The following is a 20,472-nucleotide window of genomic DNA, read 5'->3' as shown; positions in this document are numbered from 1 at the left end:
CCAAGAGTGGAAAGAAGAAAAGGAGAGATTACAAATCGAAATAAGAGACTTAAAAGGAAAGATAAGCGAGCATGAAAAAAATAGCCAAAAATGTGACCAAGAGAATAAAAAGGTGATAGGTCCTTATTTTAAATTAAGGAGGTGTATGTGGGGGCGTTTGTACTGGGAAAATATAACTGACATGTGGCTTGAATTCACAATCGACAGTAACAATATTGGTTTGATGGGAAATGAACTGTATGTTAGCACTTTAGTTTCACTGCAAGCCTTTTATGTGAAGGACAACAGATAAATATCAGGTGAAGAGGTACAACCGCAAGACAAATGGTTACGATAAAGAGCAACTTCACAAAGCTGCTATGAACAATTATCAGATTTATGGTGGGTCGAATTGGAAGGACGGATCCAAGTTACAAATTTGGCACTCACAACCAAAAAAATTACCAATTGACTCAATCTCCTTGGAACAATGAAAGATGGAGGGAATGCTTTCCTTCATGTCTTCAAAATAATCAATTGGAATTAAACAATGTGCTAATGGTAAAATATCCAGTTTGGTGGTAAATACTTGTGACAGAACCATTGCCCAAGATTTGTGGCCCTGTCTCAGAACAAGGGCAACAGATGATACATATAGGTGGTAAAATCAGGGTAGACATGTAGCCCAGGGGGCTAAAATATCCGCTTTACTAACAATGGAAGAGACAAAGTTAGAGCCTCAAACTGTTATCATTCTTTCTCACATCTTCTTTCCACTAGCCCTGACAATATACTTCTCAGTATAGCTTCACTGTCCATTAGCACTGTCTCCTGCATCGCTGTACTGCTTATGCTGCTTTCTTTTGTTTGCATCAAATATCTTATCAGTCTCTTTAAACACATTCTCAACTTGACCACCTTGATATCCAAATATTATCGGTACAACTCAGACTTTGTATTCTTTTCTTCTTTCACTTGTTTCAATTGTAGGTTGTCGACACTTTGTTTGTTTTTCCTCGTTTCTTTTTGTGGATTTTGCACTATTGAAGGCGTGACATATGACAGTATGCTGTACATGACTATCTTCAATTGTTAAGTATGGTCATCTGTAGGCTGTCAAGCCTTTTGCCCATCTCTCTTACTTTATTGCCTCTTTGTTGATCAGTATCATATCAGAATCCTTTTGATGCTAACAACTTACGCCCTGCTAGTAAGTGATATAGTAAGCTTGGTATTTCCAGACCATCTAGATAAGACTGTACTTTGTAATGACATTAACAGATTTTTCCTTCGAAAGATTGAGATTATACGCGAGGAGATTGACACTAATTATATCAGTCCATTAGATCAAAGACTAGTTCCTCCAGAACAATCAGTAACCTTCAATTTCTGTCAAAAATTACAGAAAGAGCAGTTTTTGATCAGATTTATAGTCACATAAACAGCAACAACTTGTTTCCTGCTCTTCAATCAGCATACAGAAAGTTTCATAGCACGGAGACCGCCCTTCTACGCGTCACTAACGATATTCTTCTTAGTATGAACAAACAACATGTTTCGTTACGAGTAATGTTAGACTTAAGTGCCGCATTTGATATCGTGGATCACTCTGCTTTATTGCATCGTCTGGAAACAACATATGGAATAACAAGGTATGCACTTCAATGGATATCATCTTATCTACACAATCTTTATCAACGTGTTGCAATGAAACCAGATGGTCTATCGGAAAAACAGCATCTACCATTTAGGCTCCCTCAGGGGTCCTGTTTGGGACCCCTTCTCTTCTCCATATATGCTGGCAAGTTATTTAACATCATCCAGAACTACCTCCCACACGCCTATGTTTATGCTGACAATACGAAACTGTACTCGTCATTTAGACCAGATGGATCCACGAATGAAACGGAGGCATGGAATGCAATGGAACGTTGTGTTCGAGCTGTACGAGCTTGGATGATTACGGACAAACTTAAGTTAAATGAGTCTAAGACTGAATTTATGATAATTGGGACTCGACAGCAACTTCGTAAAATAAATAGAAATACACTGCTTGTCGACAGCGACAGATTTGAATCAGTGACTGAGGCCAGAAATCTAGGCGTCTTGTTTGATTGCAATTTTAATTTTTGTAACCTTATTACTAAAACAGGTGGTTTAGCTTTTTACTCTTTACATGATATTAGAAGAATTAGAGAATATCTAACTGAAGATGCCACTAAGACGCTCGTTCAAGCGTTAGTTATCAGTGGATTAGACTACTCTAATAGTTTACTCTATGGCCTCCCAAATATTCATATCAATAAGCTTCAACGTGTTCAAAATGCAGCCGCTAGGTTAGTTTCAAATGTGTCACGTTTCTCACAAATTTCGCCTGTTCTTTATCAGTTGCATTGGCTGCCAGTTAAATATAGAATGATGTTTAAAATTATCTTAATTACTTTTAAAGCTCTAGAGGGCAATGCCCCATTTTATATTTGTGACTTAGTCCAACTTAGAAAACAGTCCAGTTACAACTTACGATAAAACAGCGATGGACGTCTCCTCGAAACTGTAAAGGCTATAACTAAACGGAAATCTGGAGACAGAGCGTTCGAGGTGGCAGCTCCTTCTTTGTGGAATACTCCTCCACGAAACGTAAGACCTGAATCATCGATCAATAAATTTAGGAAATTACTTAAGACATAATAATGAACGTCGGTTATTAAACAATTATTGGCTGAGGTTGAGCATGATATCATGAATTATCAAAACCGAGGTCTGTGTTATCTGCCTCAGCCCTTGGCTTCGGCAGATAACACAGACACAAGGTTTCGATAATTCATGATATCATGCGAAAACCGAATTCAGTAATTGTTTTATTATACATTATTCACATAATTCATCCTCAGAAAAAGAAGCGAAGCCATTTTGTTTCTGAGGAGAACACTCCAAGGGGCTTAGTAACCAGGCAGACGTTGAACTTGACATGATAAATGTATTATCTGCAGCAGATATTCATTTATCATGTCAAGTTCACAAGCTATTGTGAATTGATTGAATGCTCTCGACCAATCAGATTTTTCACAGTGAGTCTGATGTATAATAATATGATTTATTTTTATCTATATAGCATATTCATATTATTAGTTAGGATAGCTTTCATTAATTTCAAGTTCTTTTTACATATATCTTAGGCTATTGTATTTAAATTTAATTTTATATCTACAAGTAAGTAATTTATACTCATGTTCATTTAAGTATTTCTTTATGATTATGTAAAGCGCATTAGATCACATGTAAATGAATTTTTGCGCTGTATAAATAATAAAGTTATTAAAGTTATTATATACATGTACTGTGTCTTGGTGTTCTCCAGGCAATCTGCATTACCTGTTTTGGCATGGTAAACCTCCCGCTACTTTCTAGACTCTTGTTTTAACCCTCTTCTCCATCTTTTTCACTCTCATCTGCAGCCACATGCGGCATCTCTGATTCTTGCATTTTTTTTTGTTCCGCTTTGCATCTCTTTCTTGAGGTATTTTTTTACTTTATATGCTTCTCCTGTCTTATGACATTTTTAGCTTTTAGCAATTATTCCTCAAATTCCCATCTATCTAGTGAATTCCAGCGTCTTCCCAAACTCCACCATGGTTTCCTTTGCATCTTTTTATGTCTGAAGTAAATTCTTTTTTATGCCTGTTCAATCCATCTGCTGTCTGATCTAGTCATGTCTCATACTGCTCGAACTTTTGTCTCCTTGTATATTTGTAACATACATGTTAGTACACTGCCACAATTCTCTCTTTCTGTGTACAATCTTGTTTCACTAGATTGTCTTCCCAACATATTATACATATTTTATACGTTTCAAAAAACGTGGCTACCCTGCCTCCGCTGTCACCACAGGCAAACGTTGTGCCCAAGAAGTCGATTGCGATACCACACTACAAACGTCACAGAATGAAGACACTTCTATTTCTAACATGGTTAAGATCTCAGGACCGAATCGATGCGTTAAAATCACTGACTATTTTACATGCATATCCGCAAATGTCATCTATTGCATAAACTCCACACTGTATAAGAAGATCTACATAGGCGAAACAGGAAGAAGATTGGCGGACTGCTTTCGCGAACACCTACGAGATGTAGGAAAAAATGACACAGATGCGTCAAAACCAGTTGCACACCATTCTAATCTTCCTAATCACTCCCACCACAACATGGCAATTTGCGGCCTATCCTTACACCACGGGAACACAGAAAGGCGCAAAAATCTAAAAAAAAAAGTCATCTTTCAACTAGGGACACTCTATCCTTACGGAATCAATGAACGCCTCTCATTCCGTTAATTTATTCACAAATCCATGTTACCATATTTCCACCAATGGCAAAGCTCCTCCACACCCTCATCTAAAACCAACAACGCCAACAATTCCTCCATTCGCTCAGACGAATCGAAAGGTCAGCTTTCCAAATCTTTCACGGTGATAATTCGACCTTTATCAACCTGTTTTATAAAACCAAAGTTTCATACCTGGGATCTTACTTGGACAATATTATAATTTGGTTTGAGTAATGGTGGACACTCGTTCACAAAAAACATGTGTCAAAAAAGGGCACTTTCATTTGGAATTTTGGACTCAAATTTGGCATGCGTAATTATTGGTCTTCAAAGGTCACACAAAGCAGAAAAAAAAAAGAAAAAGACAAAATTTTTTCTCACTAGTACTTTAATAAATATTCCTTTTTTTCAAATTTAGCCTTCTTGTATTGTCATGCTGGTTTTAACTGTTCACTTTATAAATGGATAACATTTTCATCAGATTTTCCACACATTCTACTTTCCCTCCCAGTTTGCGATTTCTCTCTTGATGCCTTTAGTATTTCGTCCTTAGTGCCTGTTCTTGAGCTGCTCTTTTTCGTTTGATAAACCACCGTCTTTTAACCAAAACCATCTCTTTTCATTATCTTTTCTTTGTCCTGTAGACTGCCCATGGAGGTAGTCTGCTTATTCTTTAAGATTTCCTTTCCAGGCCTAATTACCTGTAATGAATCCTTCCTAGTTTCCTCTGATCACTCCTTCCTTGGTACATTCAACGTATCTTCGTTGTTTCGTGGGTATAATCCATTATTCATGGTTACTAACTACTCCTTCTATCGAAATCCTCCTTTGTCCAATCCAGAAATTAAGCAGAGTGCCTCATTATGTATGACAGGCTCCTTGCCAATCGCAAGAGACAAGCTTTCTGCAAGTTGCCAAGCTGCTTTGCCATATGCATTCTTTCGAACGAGTCTGTTAGGCTTTTATGTACTGTTCCTAAAGTCCCACTTATTATTAGTATAACATGGGCTATCTTATACTTCAGATCCGCAGTATCTTATCCTGTCAACCTTTTGGCACAGCCCTTACGTAATCATCTGGGTGATGATGCTGGCTTTTTAACATTTAAGCCAATACATGAACAATGTTCCCTGCAAAACCAGATAGCTTAAAAAAATTTACAGTGGAATTTTTTTGAACTCGTCAAATATTTACTTTAGATTACAGCCACACAACCTACTCTGTACTATAGTCGTTTGAGCCTTTTTCCTTCGCCTTTCATCTTCCGTTTGCAGGCTTTGTTGTCATGTTTTACTTTGATATATTTTCCTTTACATCCACGTTCTATGAATTCTATCGAATTACTCGCAAGATTTCTTTTATTTTCCCATTTGCGTCTTTATTTTTCTTCTGATAAGGGTCAAACTGCAACCCTCTCTCTGATTGGCCGGTTAACCAAGGTGGCAAAAGTGGCCAGCATTCAGAAATTTCAACAAATGTGGCAGGCGAGATTTTCACACGTGGCTTCATCGCTTGCAAAAATCCATCAGCTGCGTTGTTTAAGTACCAAAGGGATTTTGTTTTGTGTTACAGAAATCGAGGAAAAATAGGCAAGAAAAAAAACAGCTACAGGACAAGTTACAGGTTTTAGAAGCAAAAGAGCAACAGATGAGACTAGAACGTGATTCCATGCAGTACGTTTTAACAGGGATTAAGGACGGTGCCTACTAATTCAAAGGTATATTTTCCTTGGTTTATGATTATGCAGGAAATTTAGATCTTAACAAGTGTTATTGAAATCGAAAGAGAAAATTGGGGGTAACCATGCATTTTTCAAATATAATTCACGAACAATATTTGTAAAAAGCTTTAAATACATAGCCATGTATGGCATTATTTCTCAAACTGAAGCTTAATTATCACTGGAAAATGCATGGCTGCCCCCAATTTTCTTTTTGGATACCAATAGAACTTACTAAGATCTACTTTCCGTGCATAATTTTAAACTGCGCAAAGATATCCCTGTATTAGTTAGCATCATCGATAGGAAATGCGAGTATCTTGAGATTCGCAGAACGTGTGCGCAATTACAATAGTAGGCACCGTCCTTCATACAAGCCTTACAGATAAACACTATTAAGCTAACTTATTACAGTTTTAAGTGCATTGTGCGTACTTAACGTTGTGAAAAATCCACTTGTCATTGAAGTGACCAGAGGAAACTGTTCGACCAATAGTTCTAGTCAGGAGGAACTGTTCATTCACACATCTGTGGGTGCTTACCACTTAGCCACAAGATCCAGAAATTTCGGTTTGAGGTCAAATGGAAAAGCAATTTTCCGGAAAATCTTTTTGGAAATTGTGGACAACCTCCAGGGGTAGTCCACTATTTCCTTTCGGAACGGAATTCGGGAATTCCCTTACCACTTGCGAGAATCGCTCCATTTCCAAGCCCTTTCTCACAAGATCGAGTAAATATGCGGGATGGAACGCCGGGTGGTAATGGTAAGCGCCATTCTCATCCAGTTGGTTGATAAATTCGGGAAATGGCTTACTTTATGCAACAATCATTCCATCCGGATTATTTGGCTAAATGGTAAGCACCATGTGTCTCTTTAAAGGTGCAAAAATAGTTTTCCTCCTTAATTTCTCTATATCTACACCCATGAAACATGTAGTAGTTCCAAGGCCTCTGCTTGCTGAGTAATTATATTCTCTTTGCTTCTTTCTCTGACCCATAAGTCTGTAGTAAGCATTTAAGTTTCAAGTCAATGATCGTCCTGAGGTAGGTAAAGGAATAATTTATATCATAACTAATGTTTCTTTTCTCAATTACAGCTTGCATTAAGGTGAAGGTCATGTTATAATCCTAATATTAAGTGTGGAAAAAAGTACCTTTTGTTAAGAAAGTATAACTTTTGGCACTTACTGAAGAAAGTATGCAAGGAACAGTTGTAATTGTTAGCTTTTGTGATTCAAGAGAAACTGTTTGAAAATGAGGCCTCTTGGTTTATTAGCACAAGACAAAAGAGTACTTGTGGATGGCAGCCATTTATGAATAGGGTCTAGGTCTCATGTGTTTTTGCTAAGAGGTGATTTAAATGTGGATTTGCAGAAAGCATTTGGAACTGGAGAATGCAAAGATGAGGAGACAGCTTGAAAAAGTGAGCCTCGTGCCTGGTGTTATATTTGTAGTTTTTTTGGACATCGAAGCATTGTAGAGAATTGTTTCATTGTAATCGTTGAGGGAATTTTGCATTTCCTTCGAACAATCTCGATCCATTTGCATGGGATCCAGTAACAATAACATATCCACTGGGTTGTGTGTAATTCGTATGCTGTTACAGGTACTGGATTGCATTAAAAATATACAGTATATGTTTCCATTGTTATTGAACATTGGACAATCTTGTGGTTGATATTTATTTAAGGTTGTGGGCCTTCTTGTTTCTCACGAAGGAAAGTGATTTGATGTTGCTTGCAGACATTTTTCCAGGCATTGTAAAATACCATTACCCATGGATGACTAAATTAACAGGTTTTTCTTCCTTTTTGTAGGTTAGGAAAAGACAGAACCGTTTTAAGAGTGTACTGGATTCTGGTCAGAGTGTAGGATTCACACCCTTTCCAACTTCAAGCTCGCCAATACCATTTGATACGTCCTTAGAAAAGGTACCTCTTTGCCTAATAAATTATTGTTTACACTCAAACTTTTGTTTTATAAACTCTCGAATTTGTTATGGATTACATTTGCTGTTCTTCGAGGATAATTAGTGAAGAATTGAGAAGAACAGGTAGAGCACTTTTGAGATTTTACGAAATTGGAGGCGATGGCTTTTGCAGTGCGCCAACTCTGATTTATTTTGATCAATTAGTAGGTAATTCATAAGCAATCAAATAACAAAAGTTACTTCGGTTATCGTTCAAAAAATGTTAAACAAAACGGATAGCATGAGAAATTACAGTTATTATAGCCGGCATACATTGTTTCTCGGGTACTGAATTAACACCACCCCAAACTGAATTTAAACACACATCAATATAAAACATCCACCAATTCATGGTGCATGGTTACCTTTTTCTGTGTGGGTAATGGGTATGAATTAAGTGCACACGTACCATTGGCTCAAAAAAAAAAAAACTGCAAACATTGCAGTGAAAACTAGAAGGATAAAATTATAAACTTCTTCAGGTTCCTGACACTTCTGGAGGGAGAGGGTAGCCATGTTACCTGTACAACTTATAACAAGAAATAAATCACCAATTTCCACTACATAAATGTTCATAGTTCTCAGTGGAAACAATTGCATTTCTTGACAATGGCTTTTATAGGCTCTTGTCCACTTGGACTGGTAGGTTTAGGCATTGGACTGCTTGCGGAACAAAAGTTTCCTTTGCTCCTTGGTATTCATGGGCTCTCACCCCGATGCAATAATTACGGTAAAAACTTCCCTCATGCTGATTTTATGTATTATTTACCAGGAGGTAGCTCTAAGGAGCCCTCGCTAATTCTATACCAGTTCATCACAGGAGCCTTTCATTAGAAATAGTGTTTACTAATTTTGTTGTTTAGCATGCTTAAAAAACGGGTTTAAGAAAAATCTAATATATAGATTTAGCCAAGCCTAAAAGCGGAGCTCCCGTTTCTAAACCCAGAAAGCAGTATAGATAGATAGATAGATAGATAGAGAGCTAGATAGATAGATAGATAGATAGATAGATTGATAGATTGATTGATTGATTGATTGATTGATAGATAGATTGATTGATTGATTGATTGATTGATTGATTGATTGATAGATAGATAGATAGATAGATAGATAGATAGATAGATAGATAGAGTGATGATCCCTTTCCCTAAGGACCCTATAACGTTTGGGAGGGAGCAAGTTATACAATACATGACCAGTGTCACTTATTATTCTGTTAAAGATCACTGTCCCTACTGGTAATTACATCAGATATCAAAAAAGATCTTATTAGTGTAGCCGAAACGATAGGCTCGCCAAACTGAAAAAAAGTGTCAATCCGGTCTAAATATTTGCGTTGATAAGCGGAGGCCCAAACCTCTAATGCATACAGGAATAATGACATTATCAAAGAGTCGAAGAGTTTACTAAGCTGATCTTTGGAGTAACCGTAATTCTTGCATATCCTAAGAATATACAGACGACTAGCAGCTCTGGAAAGAAGGCTGTCAACATGAAGATCCCAATTACAAGGATCTTTGTGGATAGTGATTCCTAAAAGTTTCAGCTACTCTTTCCCGCAAATCCCAGGCACTGGAGGAAGAGCAGGCTTAGTAGTCCTACAACCCAGTAGCGTTTCCCACGTTTTTGACAAATTCAAAGACATCCTGTTTTTGGCTGCCCATTTATCAAGATTCTTAACTTCTGCCTGCACCGTGTCAGAGTTCCTTCTAACGGGTACAATGGAGATTTTTTGGGAATTGGTGATATGTTTGCAAGCTTCCATGGAAGAGGAACTGACTGCTGTCTGAGTGAAGAGTTAAAAAGCTTAGTGATAACTGGAGCAAGATGGTGTGCAAAATCTCTCCACAGCCAGTAGGGAAATCCATCTGGACCAGGAGCTGTTGCTTCAAACGAGTCATAAACCTTCTAACAGTAAGGATGTCAAGATTGGGGATGCGATTCCTTCCGGAATAGGTAATAGCTCCGGGACTATGTACTGCGTATTAGTGTTAATTCTTTGAAAGAACAGGTTTATGTCGTCAGGGTGGATAACAGAGCTGATGTTTAATGCTTTAGACTCTCTGCCAGTGATTTTGTTTGCAGTATTCCACCAATCCTTAGTCCCAGTTCCATGTTTTCTATTTTCATTTCGAACAGCCTGAACTTGGTTGTAGCGGATGAGGTCATTTATCCTTGCTGGTAGGTCAGCATTCACCTCGCCATATCTCTTGATGTTCCTATTTCTGATGGTACACAGGTGCTTAACCAGTGGCGACATATAAGGGGGGTCTCGTGAAGACAGTTTAACTTTTATCAGAGGGAAGCATTCCTTGAATATCTCTTTGAGGGTGTTTTCCAATAGGTGAGTCACTTCGGTGATATCATCACAAGACAGTACATTACTCCAAATGCACGCTTCCAGCTTATGCTCCATTTGAATCTTCCGCTGCTCCCTAACATCTCTAAAATACACAAACGACCTGTCAGGTCTAGCAGCAACGCGACGAGTGACCATAATGTCTAAGTGGTCTGACTGCACACAACGGGTGGTTTACAAATGTGTGGGCAGTTAGTCTAACACTCTATCGCCTCTTGTGATTTTTCGTACCATCTGCGCAAGGTTGTGTTGGCTCATAAGATCCTGTACCGTCAACTGGTTGATGTAACCTGCAATTATGATTCTGTCGTTAGGTTTAGATGAGAGGATCTGTTCACAGCTATCAGATAGATGGTCCAATAATTCCACATTTGGGGGATTTGGGTGGTGGTAAACAACAGCTACATGATATTCGGAATTAACAGTAATAATTTAAAACCATAAACGTTCCAAATCATTTTGGAGATCCAGGCGTTTGATCTTCCAGTCGTTCCTGCAAAAGATAGCAACTTCCCCATCTGTTCGCAAATCACAGCGATCTTTCCTTACGATAAGATATCCATCACGGCATATCAAACTCAGAGCGACGTTGCTATTGAGCCAGGTTTCAGAGACAAAACAGAGATCGATCTTGTGGGTGTGCAATTCAGTGTATAGTACCACCAAAGCGTCTGGTTTCACCAAGCAGCGGGCATTGATAAGCATGCAGCTCGGAATAATTTTAGGAAGAGTGAGACTAGGCTTAGATATCTTGTTAACTTTATCATATTTAGATCTTCTAGGGCGAGTAATAGCAGAAATACTCTGCCACATATGCCACAGTTTTCTCAGTCTTTTCAGTCGCACTAAATTTCCACTACGCACTCCACGAGTGCGAAGAAGTCCTTCCTGTTTCAAACTTGTTATCACTTGAGATGGAAGAAAAGCAGTTGCATATTTTTTCAGTGATACCAGTTGTCCTCTTGAAGAATTAAGCTTGTTGTTGCAATCACCAATGTGAGTAGCCATGCGTATCAAGTCAGGTCGTACACAACTTTCATAGTTGTCAGATATTCTTGATCCATTTTGAAAGCCAGGGCACGGATTCGGAGAAACATCAACACAGATTGTTAAGTCAACCATAAGACAAACCCTGTTCCTCCATGAGGATAACGTTATTAGGTGTCGATCTTGATAAAAAGTTAGAGTGAAAATGCCTCAGAAACGCAAATAATAATAATAATAAAATACTGAAGAGCGAAAAAAAGGAAAACCAGCAACCATGATGGCGCACGTGGAATGAGGCACTCTAGGCTCTCTGAATATAGTGAACATAGAAATAATTATACTTCTGTATAATGAACAAAATTAATCGTCATAACTGTATACAGTTTACAGTGATCAAACAGATCAAACACCCCTGAGCTGACAGCAGTAAACAACAAGCCTTGCAAACAGTAACCAACAATTTTAAAGGGCAACTGACTGAAAAATTAGTAGATTTCTTTATCGTTGATTTGAGTAGTCCTTAGTACAAATACTCACTTTTTGACAAACGTTTGACTTCAAAAGCGTTTTGCGTTGATGTCACGTGTGGTCATTACGTCATAAGGGTGTAGGAAGTGGAGCAGTTATCGAGCGCTTACCATTTGAATGGAATTTTCGGTAATTCCGGGGAGAATTCAAATGGAACAGTTCATCCCGGTGGAATGTTTTCGGAAAAAAGGTAATAGCTTTCGAAGTATTCCCTTTTCCTCGCTTTGACCGGAATGCCCGGAAATTTCTGTACCATTTGTCCACAATTACAAGTGCCAGGAAAATAGACCGTTTCAGTTGTTTTTCAACCGGAACAACCCGTTTTTCTGGCAAATGATGGAGCAGCACATTCCCCTTTTCTTTTTCTAAGTAGAGAAAGTGCAGTACCATTTGTGGAAACATTCTCACCGAAAATTTCATTCAAATGGTAAGCGCTCATCAAATCCCTCGGTTTGCATCGCGAACAAGTCGCAAAAAAGTTGGCTGCCGTCAAATAAAACATAGCAGCGATGAAGCACAAGACACGTTCATTATTTACCTTTGATCGCATGTGTCAACCACGGATTAAATGAATCGACCCACTTGTAAAAAGATAAATGTAAACATGGTAACATACGTAGCGCCATAGTACTTGTTTGCTATCAAAATATAACGGCAGTAAAGCACAGATTGCTTAGACCATTAATTTCTTTACATCAACGAAGATCTAAGTTGTACATTCTGAAATGTTCTAGCACTATGCGCGCCGACAAATAAGCAAGCCGATGAGCTTTGATAATTGTGTAGATGGGGCTATTGATTGAAGAGATGAACTTTTTACTGTGTCTTTAAGCCGGCAAGGTGTAACATTTAAACAAGGAAGTCAAATATTTTGAATATGAATAATGTTAACTAATAAAAGCCCAAATAAACACAGTGAATACAAATGAGTGATTGCGCAAAACGGATCAATGTATGTGAGTTTTTTTTATTGTCATGCGAGACGTGATATGTGGAAGTTTAGACTAGCCTTTAATAGCTGAAGCTTAAGTTACAACCCAATTCAGAAGACTCTCAGAGGTTACCTTGTGTGCACGATGGACTTGGGAAATGAGAAGGCCGCTGATCCAAAGAGAAGACAGAAAAATGGTCCCCTGAGAGGACATGTGGTTACTGGTAATTAATGTTAAACCGATTAACGTAGACTAGACTACGTGGAAAACTATTTTTGTGAGATTAGTTGCAGCTGTCGGTAAGTTCCAACAAGTAAAATTTAATAATGAATGGAAAGCTGAGCATGAACGAATTGTCACCAACCATCAAATACACAACCTTGGGTACAGTATACCGCAATGGAACCACAGAAGTAATTAATTTGCGTAATTTTTTTTGGTTTCAATGTGACTACTAATTCGGCCGGGAATTCTCCTAACTCGTGTTTTCCATCCCATCCCCAGAAATTTACAGGTCCCCACCGAATTGGGAAGGGGGAAATGTGTGAGGCAGTTGTGAATTTTTGACAACACTTTTCAAACTTAAATAATATGAAATTCAACGTATTTATTTCTATTTTATGCAATTTTTTCTTTTTTTTTTTTAATCCAATATGGTGGCTAGTCATGTGACTCAAAACGCTCTATAAAAATAAAGTTTAGTTTCTTTGTTGCTTCTCATCTGCATATCTAAATCCTGAAAACACCATATCATCTTCAGACCTTCCAGGCTCTTGGAAGTGAGCTCTGATGCAGTTAGTTATCTGCACAAGAAGGCAGAGGAACTTTGATTTCCTTGTCTAGAACTCCCCAGCACCACCAAACTAATTGCCTGTAGGCTACATGCCTACTCTTTCAACGATCAGTACCCTCATATGCAGAGGTCCCATAGTGTTGTTTATACTGAAGCCAAGCTGCCTGAAACACCCTGGCCTCCAAATTTTTTCTTTGAATCTCCTCAATCTCCCTGCAGCAAATATTTTCTTTTTCTCGCCACATCTTTTCGCAATTTCCACAGAGGCACCTATTCATCAATGAAAGTTTATAATAGGCCATTTTCACTATGACGTCACATGCGCAAAGGCTTGTAATAGTTGTAGTAAAGAAAACCGTATGGAAATGGCTTTTCGGTGGTTATACTTGTTGTGTTCTGGGGTGTTTTATCGATTCAAAAAAAAAAAAGGCCAATTTTCCTTTTATGTGTTTCCAAAGGACCCGAAATTAAGAAGGACATGGCTTCTTAACATTTCTAGAACGAATTTTTCACCGACGACGGGCCACCGTGTATGTAGTGCTCATTTCCTAGGAGGCAAAAAGTCTTAACAAAACGCTGTACCCACGGTTTTCCCTTTGAAGACGTCACATCAGAAACCTAAACGAAAAGCAAGAAGACCTCTGATAAGGCGTAAAGATGCCACAATACAAGATACTGTGATGGGATTGACCCAAAACAACGGAATTAATGGAGTCGACGAGGAGGAATCTAATGAAGACAAAGGAAGGAAGGATCGGAAATCGAAACATTGAACGACCTGGACAGACTGGATGTAGTAAAAACATAAGAAGCAACAGCTAGAACAAAAGATAACGATGGAAAGGTTTGGAGTCGAGCGTTTTGCTTTATTGGACAGTGATATACAGTTTTACACAGGTCTTCATAATTATTTACAGTTCAAAGCTCTATTTGATTTCCTTGATGCTCATTGTTGTGCATGCTCGCGGCTTAACTATTGGGGTCCAACAACTGTAACTTTCAACTTCAAGACCTTAAGAAGCGTGGCAAAAAGTGGTCGACAATTCCAGTTGACGAACTTTTCTTGACACTCTCAAGACTGAGGGCAAATGTCCCAAAGAAAGTTCTAGCCGACCAGTTTAAGATAAGCACATCTGAAGTGTCAAGGATATTTGTGACATGGGTTGACCTTCTATTTTCAAGATTGAATCAGTTACCTGTATGGGCTACCAGGGAGACTTTTAATCAAACAATACCTGAAAGTTTCAAATATGACTACTCTTACAAGGATTGCAATATTCTGGAAAGTTCGTGAAGGTCAATGTCACGCAATGTGTTGTTTCGAGAATTTTCTAAAATTGTGACTCATCAATTTCAAAATTATCTGTGACTCGTAAGTTTAAAAATAGTTTATTGTAATAACTGTAAATAGTTACTTTTGGAAACTTCTAGACTCTCTTTGGATACTTATATATGCGGCTTTCTAGTCAGTGGGTTGTGGTTGTGATTCGGGACTTTGTTCCCTGTTTGTGATTTCCAAGTGATATTGTGTGACAAGTGACAAGTGAAGGGATTCGGCACTTCGTTCCCTGTTGGTGACTTCCAAGTGAACAAGTGAAGGGATTTCCCCATCGCTTGTGATTCTGACATTCTGTTGTCAAATTGGTTTCCATGGGATGCGATACTGTGAAAGAAGTCTTCAGGAGATTTCGTCAAAGAGAAGGACAGTACTTTGCTTGTGGTCAGATAAGCGTAGAGAAGTATTCAGTTAATTGTACTGAGATTGTACTAAGAGTCGTCGCTAGCTCGAGTTAAGTTGTCTCCCGTTGTTTACAATTAAATAAATTGCGTTTCGTGGAAATAGCGAGGTTATGATCTTTCTGCCAGTAATTAGTTACCGTAACAGAAATTTGGGGCCTGTCCGGAAGTTGAATTTAAGTAAAGCGAATTTAAGCGTTTACCTTGAGAGTATTATTGTATTCAGTAATCCTAAGGCAAGTTTTAAGATTTTGATGTCAAAGAGAGAAGTTCAGAGAAGTTCATGTCAGAACATTGCGAGGACACGTTTTATGACTTAAAAAGGATGAGCCTATCTCATTAGCGAAACATTTAAAGTTAGAGGTTAAGAAAGCAATTCGAAAACACCAGATTCAAGATATCATTGTTAAACATTTAGCGAGTGTACAAGTTCTCTAAGAGACGGTTTTAGAAACATTTAAAACATCTGATTCAGAGTTAAAGAAACTACAGCTACAATTGGAGTTTAAGAAATTAGAAATGCAAGAAAGGCTTGAGATGGAAGAAAAGCAAAGGCAGGAAAGGGAACAAAAGCAACAGTTTGAACGTGAAAAAGAAGAACATGAGCGACAAGAAAAGCTGGAGCAACAGCATTTAGAACATGAATTAGAAATGAAAAAGCTAGAATTAGGGGTTTCATGGGGATCAAATCATTCTGTTAGTGGTTCGATCTAGTGGTAACTTGAAGTAACTAAATATATTAAGATAGTTCCTCCTTTTCAAGAAACAGATGTAGATAAATACTTTCTACATTTTGAAAAAGTAACAGAAAGTCTTAATGATGAAATGGTATATGAAATGAATCATATATGAACTGTGGATATGAAATCAAGTGAAGCTATGATCTTCGCAGTTATGAACACAAATTTTACAATTGGGTAAAATCCCATCTGGGGCTCGGATTTTTTCCGAGTTCCCAGTGGGTTCTATCAACATCTTATTTCTCATGTGTATATATCATTCTCACATTCGCTCACTTCTGTAGAGAAGCCTGAAAAATTTAGGACTTCAACGGGGTTTGAACCCGTGACCTTGCGATTCCGGTGTGACGCTCTAACCAACTGAGCTATGAAGCCACTGACGTTGGGAGCTGGTCATTTGTGGGTTCTAATGGTCCCGTGAGGAATGAATCAATGATGCAATGGTATATGAAATGAATCATATATGAACTGCGGATATGAAATCAAGACCTTCACTTGAGAAAGTCTTAAGTGGCCTAAGGAGTACTGGGCAATGTTATTACAGAGTGTGTTATTAGGTAAGGCTCGAGAAATTTACACCCAGTTAACTGTAGAGTAAGCTTCAAGTTACGATACTGTTAAAGAGCTTATTCTTAAGGGGTACGAATTAGTTCCTGAAGCTTACCGTCAAAAGTTCAGAAACTGTATAAGAATAAGTAATCAAACTTATGTAGAATTTGCTAGAACTAAGGAACAGTTATTTGATCGTTGGTGTTCTTCACAGAAAGTAGATAAAGATCATGATAGATTGAGGCAAGTAATTTTAAGTGAAGAGTTTAAGAGGTGCATTCACAGTGATGTTCGCACATTAATGAATGAGCAAAAAGCCAAAACGCTGGAAGAAGCCGCATGGTTGGCCGACGATTATACAAGGTTGTCTTTGAGGAAAAACCCAGCAATTTCTTTACTCCCCGCGGTCAGAACTTGCCAACCACGTTGAGAAACCCTCAGAAGGAGAACCCAAACCAAAGGCAGACATATGGTAATAGTTCGTGCCCCAGTTCCACATCATTTATCCAGAACAAGCCGGCGGGGGCAAGAAAACCTTTCAAGTTGATAACGTGTTATTACTGCAGGAGAGAGGGCCAGAGATGTCAGAATGTCCTGAAAAGTTGAAAACGAGAAGACAACAAGGTCACACAGATTCCAAGCCTACTGGTTTTATTGCTGCTTTTATTGCTGTGGCTAGAGAAGATTCAAAAATCGGATTTCCTAAAGAGGAAACCTCTTGCAAAGCGTCAGTCCTACTCCAAGACCTGTTATGGAGATGTTTGAGCCCTTTATTCATGAAGGTTCAGTGTCGCTCTCCAGTGATTTGTCTGACGCAGTTGCTGTTAAAATTCTTCCAGATACTGGAGCTTCACAGTCTCTGTTATTGGCAGAAACCTTGCCCTTTTCTGAGAAGTCATCTACTGGAGCAAGTGTTCTCATTAAAGGACTAAACTCGTTAGAATACTCGCCAGTTCCACTGCACACTGTGTATTTTTCATCAGATCTGGTGTCTGGTCCTGTTAACGTGGGACTTGGGTCCTCGTTACCTTTTGAGAGAGTTCAACTTTTTCTCGGAAATGATTTGGCTGGAGACAAAGTGGTCATCAATCCTATTGTAACTAACGTGCTTTGTGTAGAGCAGCTGCCTAACCCAGTAGAGAAAGAAATTCCAATTTGTATCCTGCGTGTGCTGTAACCCGTGCTATGAGCAAGAAGAAATTAAGTGATGAAGATAAAGATGTTGACATAGCAGATACCTTCATCAGTCAAGTTTTCGGCGAAGCCGTCCCAAAGAATTTGTCGGAAACAAAGTCATTAGAAGATGATGACGATGATGATGATATCAGCAGTTTGAGGAAGAATGCTGAACTGAATTCTAGATCACACCTCATAGCTGAGCAACATAGAGACCCAGAGATCTCGCCATTATTCCAGAGGGCAGTTAATGAAAATAAAGTTTCACAGAATCCCGTTTGTTTCTTCACAAAAAAAAGAAGTGATGATGATGAGAAAATGGAGACCACTGGATGTTCCAGCTAACGATGAGTGGGCTGTCATTACCAGATAGTTGTGCCGAACGTTTACAGACCAGAAATTCTTAGCATGGCACATGAAACCCCCTTGGCTTGTCACATGGGCGTCAACAAGACCCAACAAAGAATTTTGAGACATTTTTATTGGCCAAATTTGAGGAAAGATGTAGCTGAGTTGTGCAGATCATATCAAGCTTGTCAAGTAGTGAGGAAGCCAAATGAAACCATACCAAAGGTACCACTACAGCCAATTGCAGCAATCAAGGAGCCCTTCAGCCATATTATTGTTGATTGCATTGGTCCACTACCGAAGACAAAATCTGGAAACCAATGCCTGCTGACAATCATGTGTGCATCTACCAGGCTTCCCGAAGCGATACCCTTAAGAAATATCAAGGCAAAGACCATTCTCGGTTGTTTGGTTTTCCTAACTCAATCTCACTGATCGAGCAAAAGAGATTTCAGCTTTTGTAACCCCGGATGGACTGTACCAATACAAGGTTATGCCTTTTGGTTTGCAAAAGTCGCCAGCCACTTTCCGCGCCTCGTAAACAAAGTTATTGCTGGCCTTCACGGATGCGAAGCGTACATCAATGATGTTATTATCTACAGTGATACCTGGGAGGAACATTTGCAAATCATTCGAGAGTTTTTTGAGAGACTAACTGAAGCAAAGCTCACGATCAACCTCGCCAAGAGTGAATTTGCCCAAGCGCAAGTAACTTTCTTGGGGCACGTGGTTGGACAAGGGGAAGTGAAACCAGTCGATGCCAAGATCAGTGCTATTTCTGAATTCCCGCGACCAGAAAATATGAAACTAATGCGTTTTCTCGGAATGGCAGGATATTAAAGTAAGTTCTGCCCAAATTTATCTGCAGTCACCGAACTTCTGACTCGATTACTAAACAAGAGAGAAAAGTTTGTGTGGTACGACACGTGTCAAAAAGCATTTCAAGAACTAAAAGCGTTACTTAACAGCGCCCCAGTGTTGGCTGCTCCTGATTTCAATGCCCTGTTCAAGTTAGCTGTAGACGCAAGTGATGTTGCTCCTGGTGCTGTGCTTTTACAAGAAGATAACGATGGAGTAGATCATTCTGCAGTGACTTTAGATTTTTACGGGGGGCATGTGAGTGACTAGAAAATTGTCATTGCCTCTGGTATTTTGGATATGTTGGAGTCACACGATTCAGTGATGGCTGACAGGGGATTTGAAATTCAGGATTTGCTTGTACCAAAGAAGGTGTCCCTCAATATTTCTCCCTTCATGCGATGCAAGGATCAACTTGATCCTGATGAAGAAGATGAAACAAGGCAGATAGCTGCTGTTAGAATCCACGTTGAACGGGCTATTATATACCTAAAAGCATGACTGAAGACCTAAACAAAATTTGGAAAGTTTGCTCATATTTAACAAATTTCAAGGGGCCATTGGTTGTCTAGCAGTATATTTACAAAATAATGCAAAAAAATTTTTACAAAGCTGTTTGTAAGCAACTACCAACGATTTGCATGCGTATCTCATAATATTAAGGTGGCCAATCACTGGTACCATGAAAATGGAATATTTGTTAGCGAGAGCAAGCACCAGGGTCTAGTCCTTGGTGATACGGACTATAGTTTTTCCTTCCCAGTAAAGGACACATTAGAGATTTTTGGAATAGAAATAGATAATAAGCTCGATTTTTCTAGTCACATATCCAATTTATGCAAAAGGATCAATGATCAATTTAATGTTATGCTGCACTTTCGAAAAGTCATACCCAGGGACACCTTACTTAAGATTTACAATGCGCACATTTTACCGTATTTTCAGTTTGGCATTTTTGTGGGGCGCGAAATATGGATAAGCTGGAGGTGCTAAATAAGAGAATACTTAGACTTATACTTCGGGATTACTTGTCTCCATATGATAGCCTTCTCACTAGGGTCAACACTAATTCCTTATGCAATAAGCGCGTTCAGAAATTCCTTATATTGTTATATAAGAGCCTGTTTTTTACTCATTTTCCGGCTTATATGTAAGATATGTTTTCATTTCGGTCCTCTTCTTATAATATTCGTGGTAATAAGATACTGTCACTTAGAAAACCTAGAACAACTAGTTATGGCCTTAATTCGTTTTCTTACTTCTCATCTAAGCTATGGAATACACTGCCTGACTATCCGTATGAGTGCATTTACAGATTTTAAGAGGGAAATCCAGGGCCGTATCTTTGTGTAGTCACTTTCGCCTATTTTCATTTTTGCTGTTTAAATTTCTAATGACATGTAATATATAATATATATTTGTAATACTGTATATTTTAGTTGTTTTGCATAGATATATATAATACTTTCC

The 20,472-nt window shown here is 38.6% G+C and overlaps 1 protein-coding gene across 4 annotated transcripts in view; it reads left to right on the top strand.

Annotated features, from left to right (window-relative positions):
- LOC138043289 (centrosomal protein of 83 kDa-like) overlaps window positions 1-20,472 on the top strand; it is a 229,491-nt gene that overhangs the window by 197,767 nt on the left and 11,252 nt on the right. For 2 of the 4 annotated variants that reach the window (XM_068889483.1, XM_068889484.1), the window contains 4 exons: window positions 1-112; window positions 5,879-5,979; window positions 7,401-7,449; window positions 7,844-7,957. In XM_068889483.1, the coding sequence (XP_068745584.1) occupies window positions 1-112; window positions 5,879-5,979; window positions 7,401-7,449; window positions 7,844-7,957 (376 nt within the window). Of the gene's footprint in view, window positions 113-5,878; window positions 6,024-7,400; window positions 7,450-7,843; window positions 7,958-20,472 lie in introns of those variants that run through there. The other 2 variants (XR_011131224.1, XM_068889485.1) reach the window with 2 other exon arrangements.

This window comes from Montipora capricornis, chromosome 3 (assembly GCF_036669925.1).
Source record: "Montipora capricornis isolate CH-2021 chromosome 3, ASM3666992v2, whole genome shotgun sequence".
NCBI classification, from domain to species: Eukaryota; Metazoa; Cnidaria; class Anthozoa; order Scleractinia; family Acroporidae; genus Montipora; species Montipora capricornis.
Note: the sequence above shows the minus strand (reverse complement) of the source record. Positions and strands in the feature narration are given on the sequence as shown.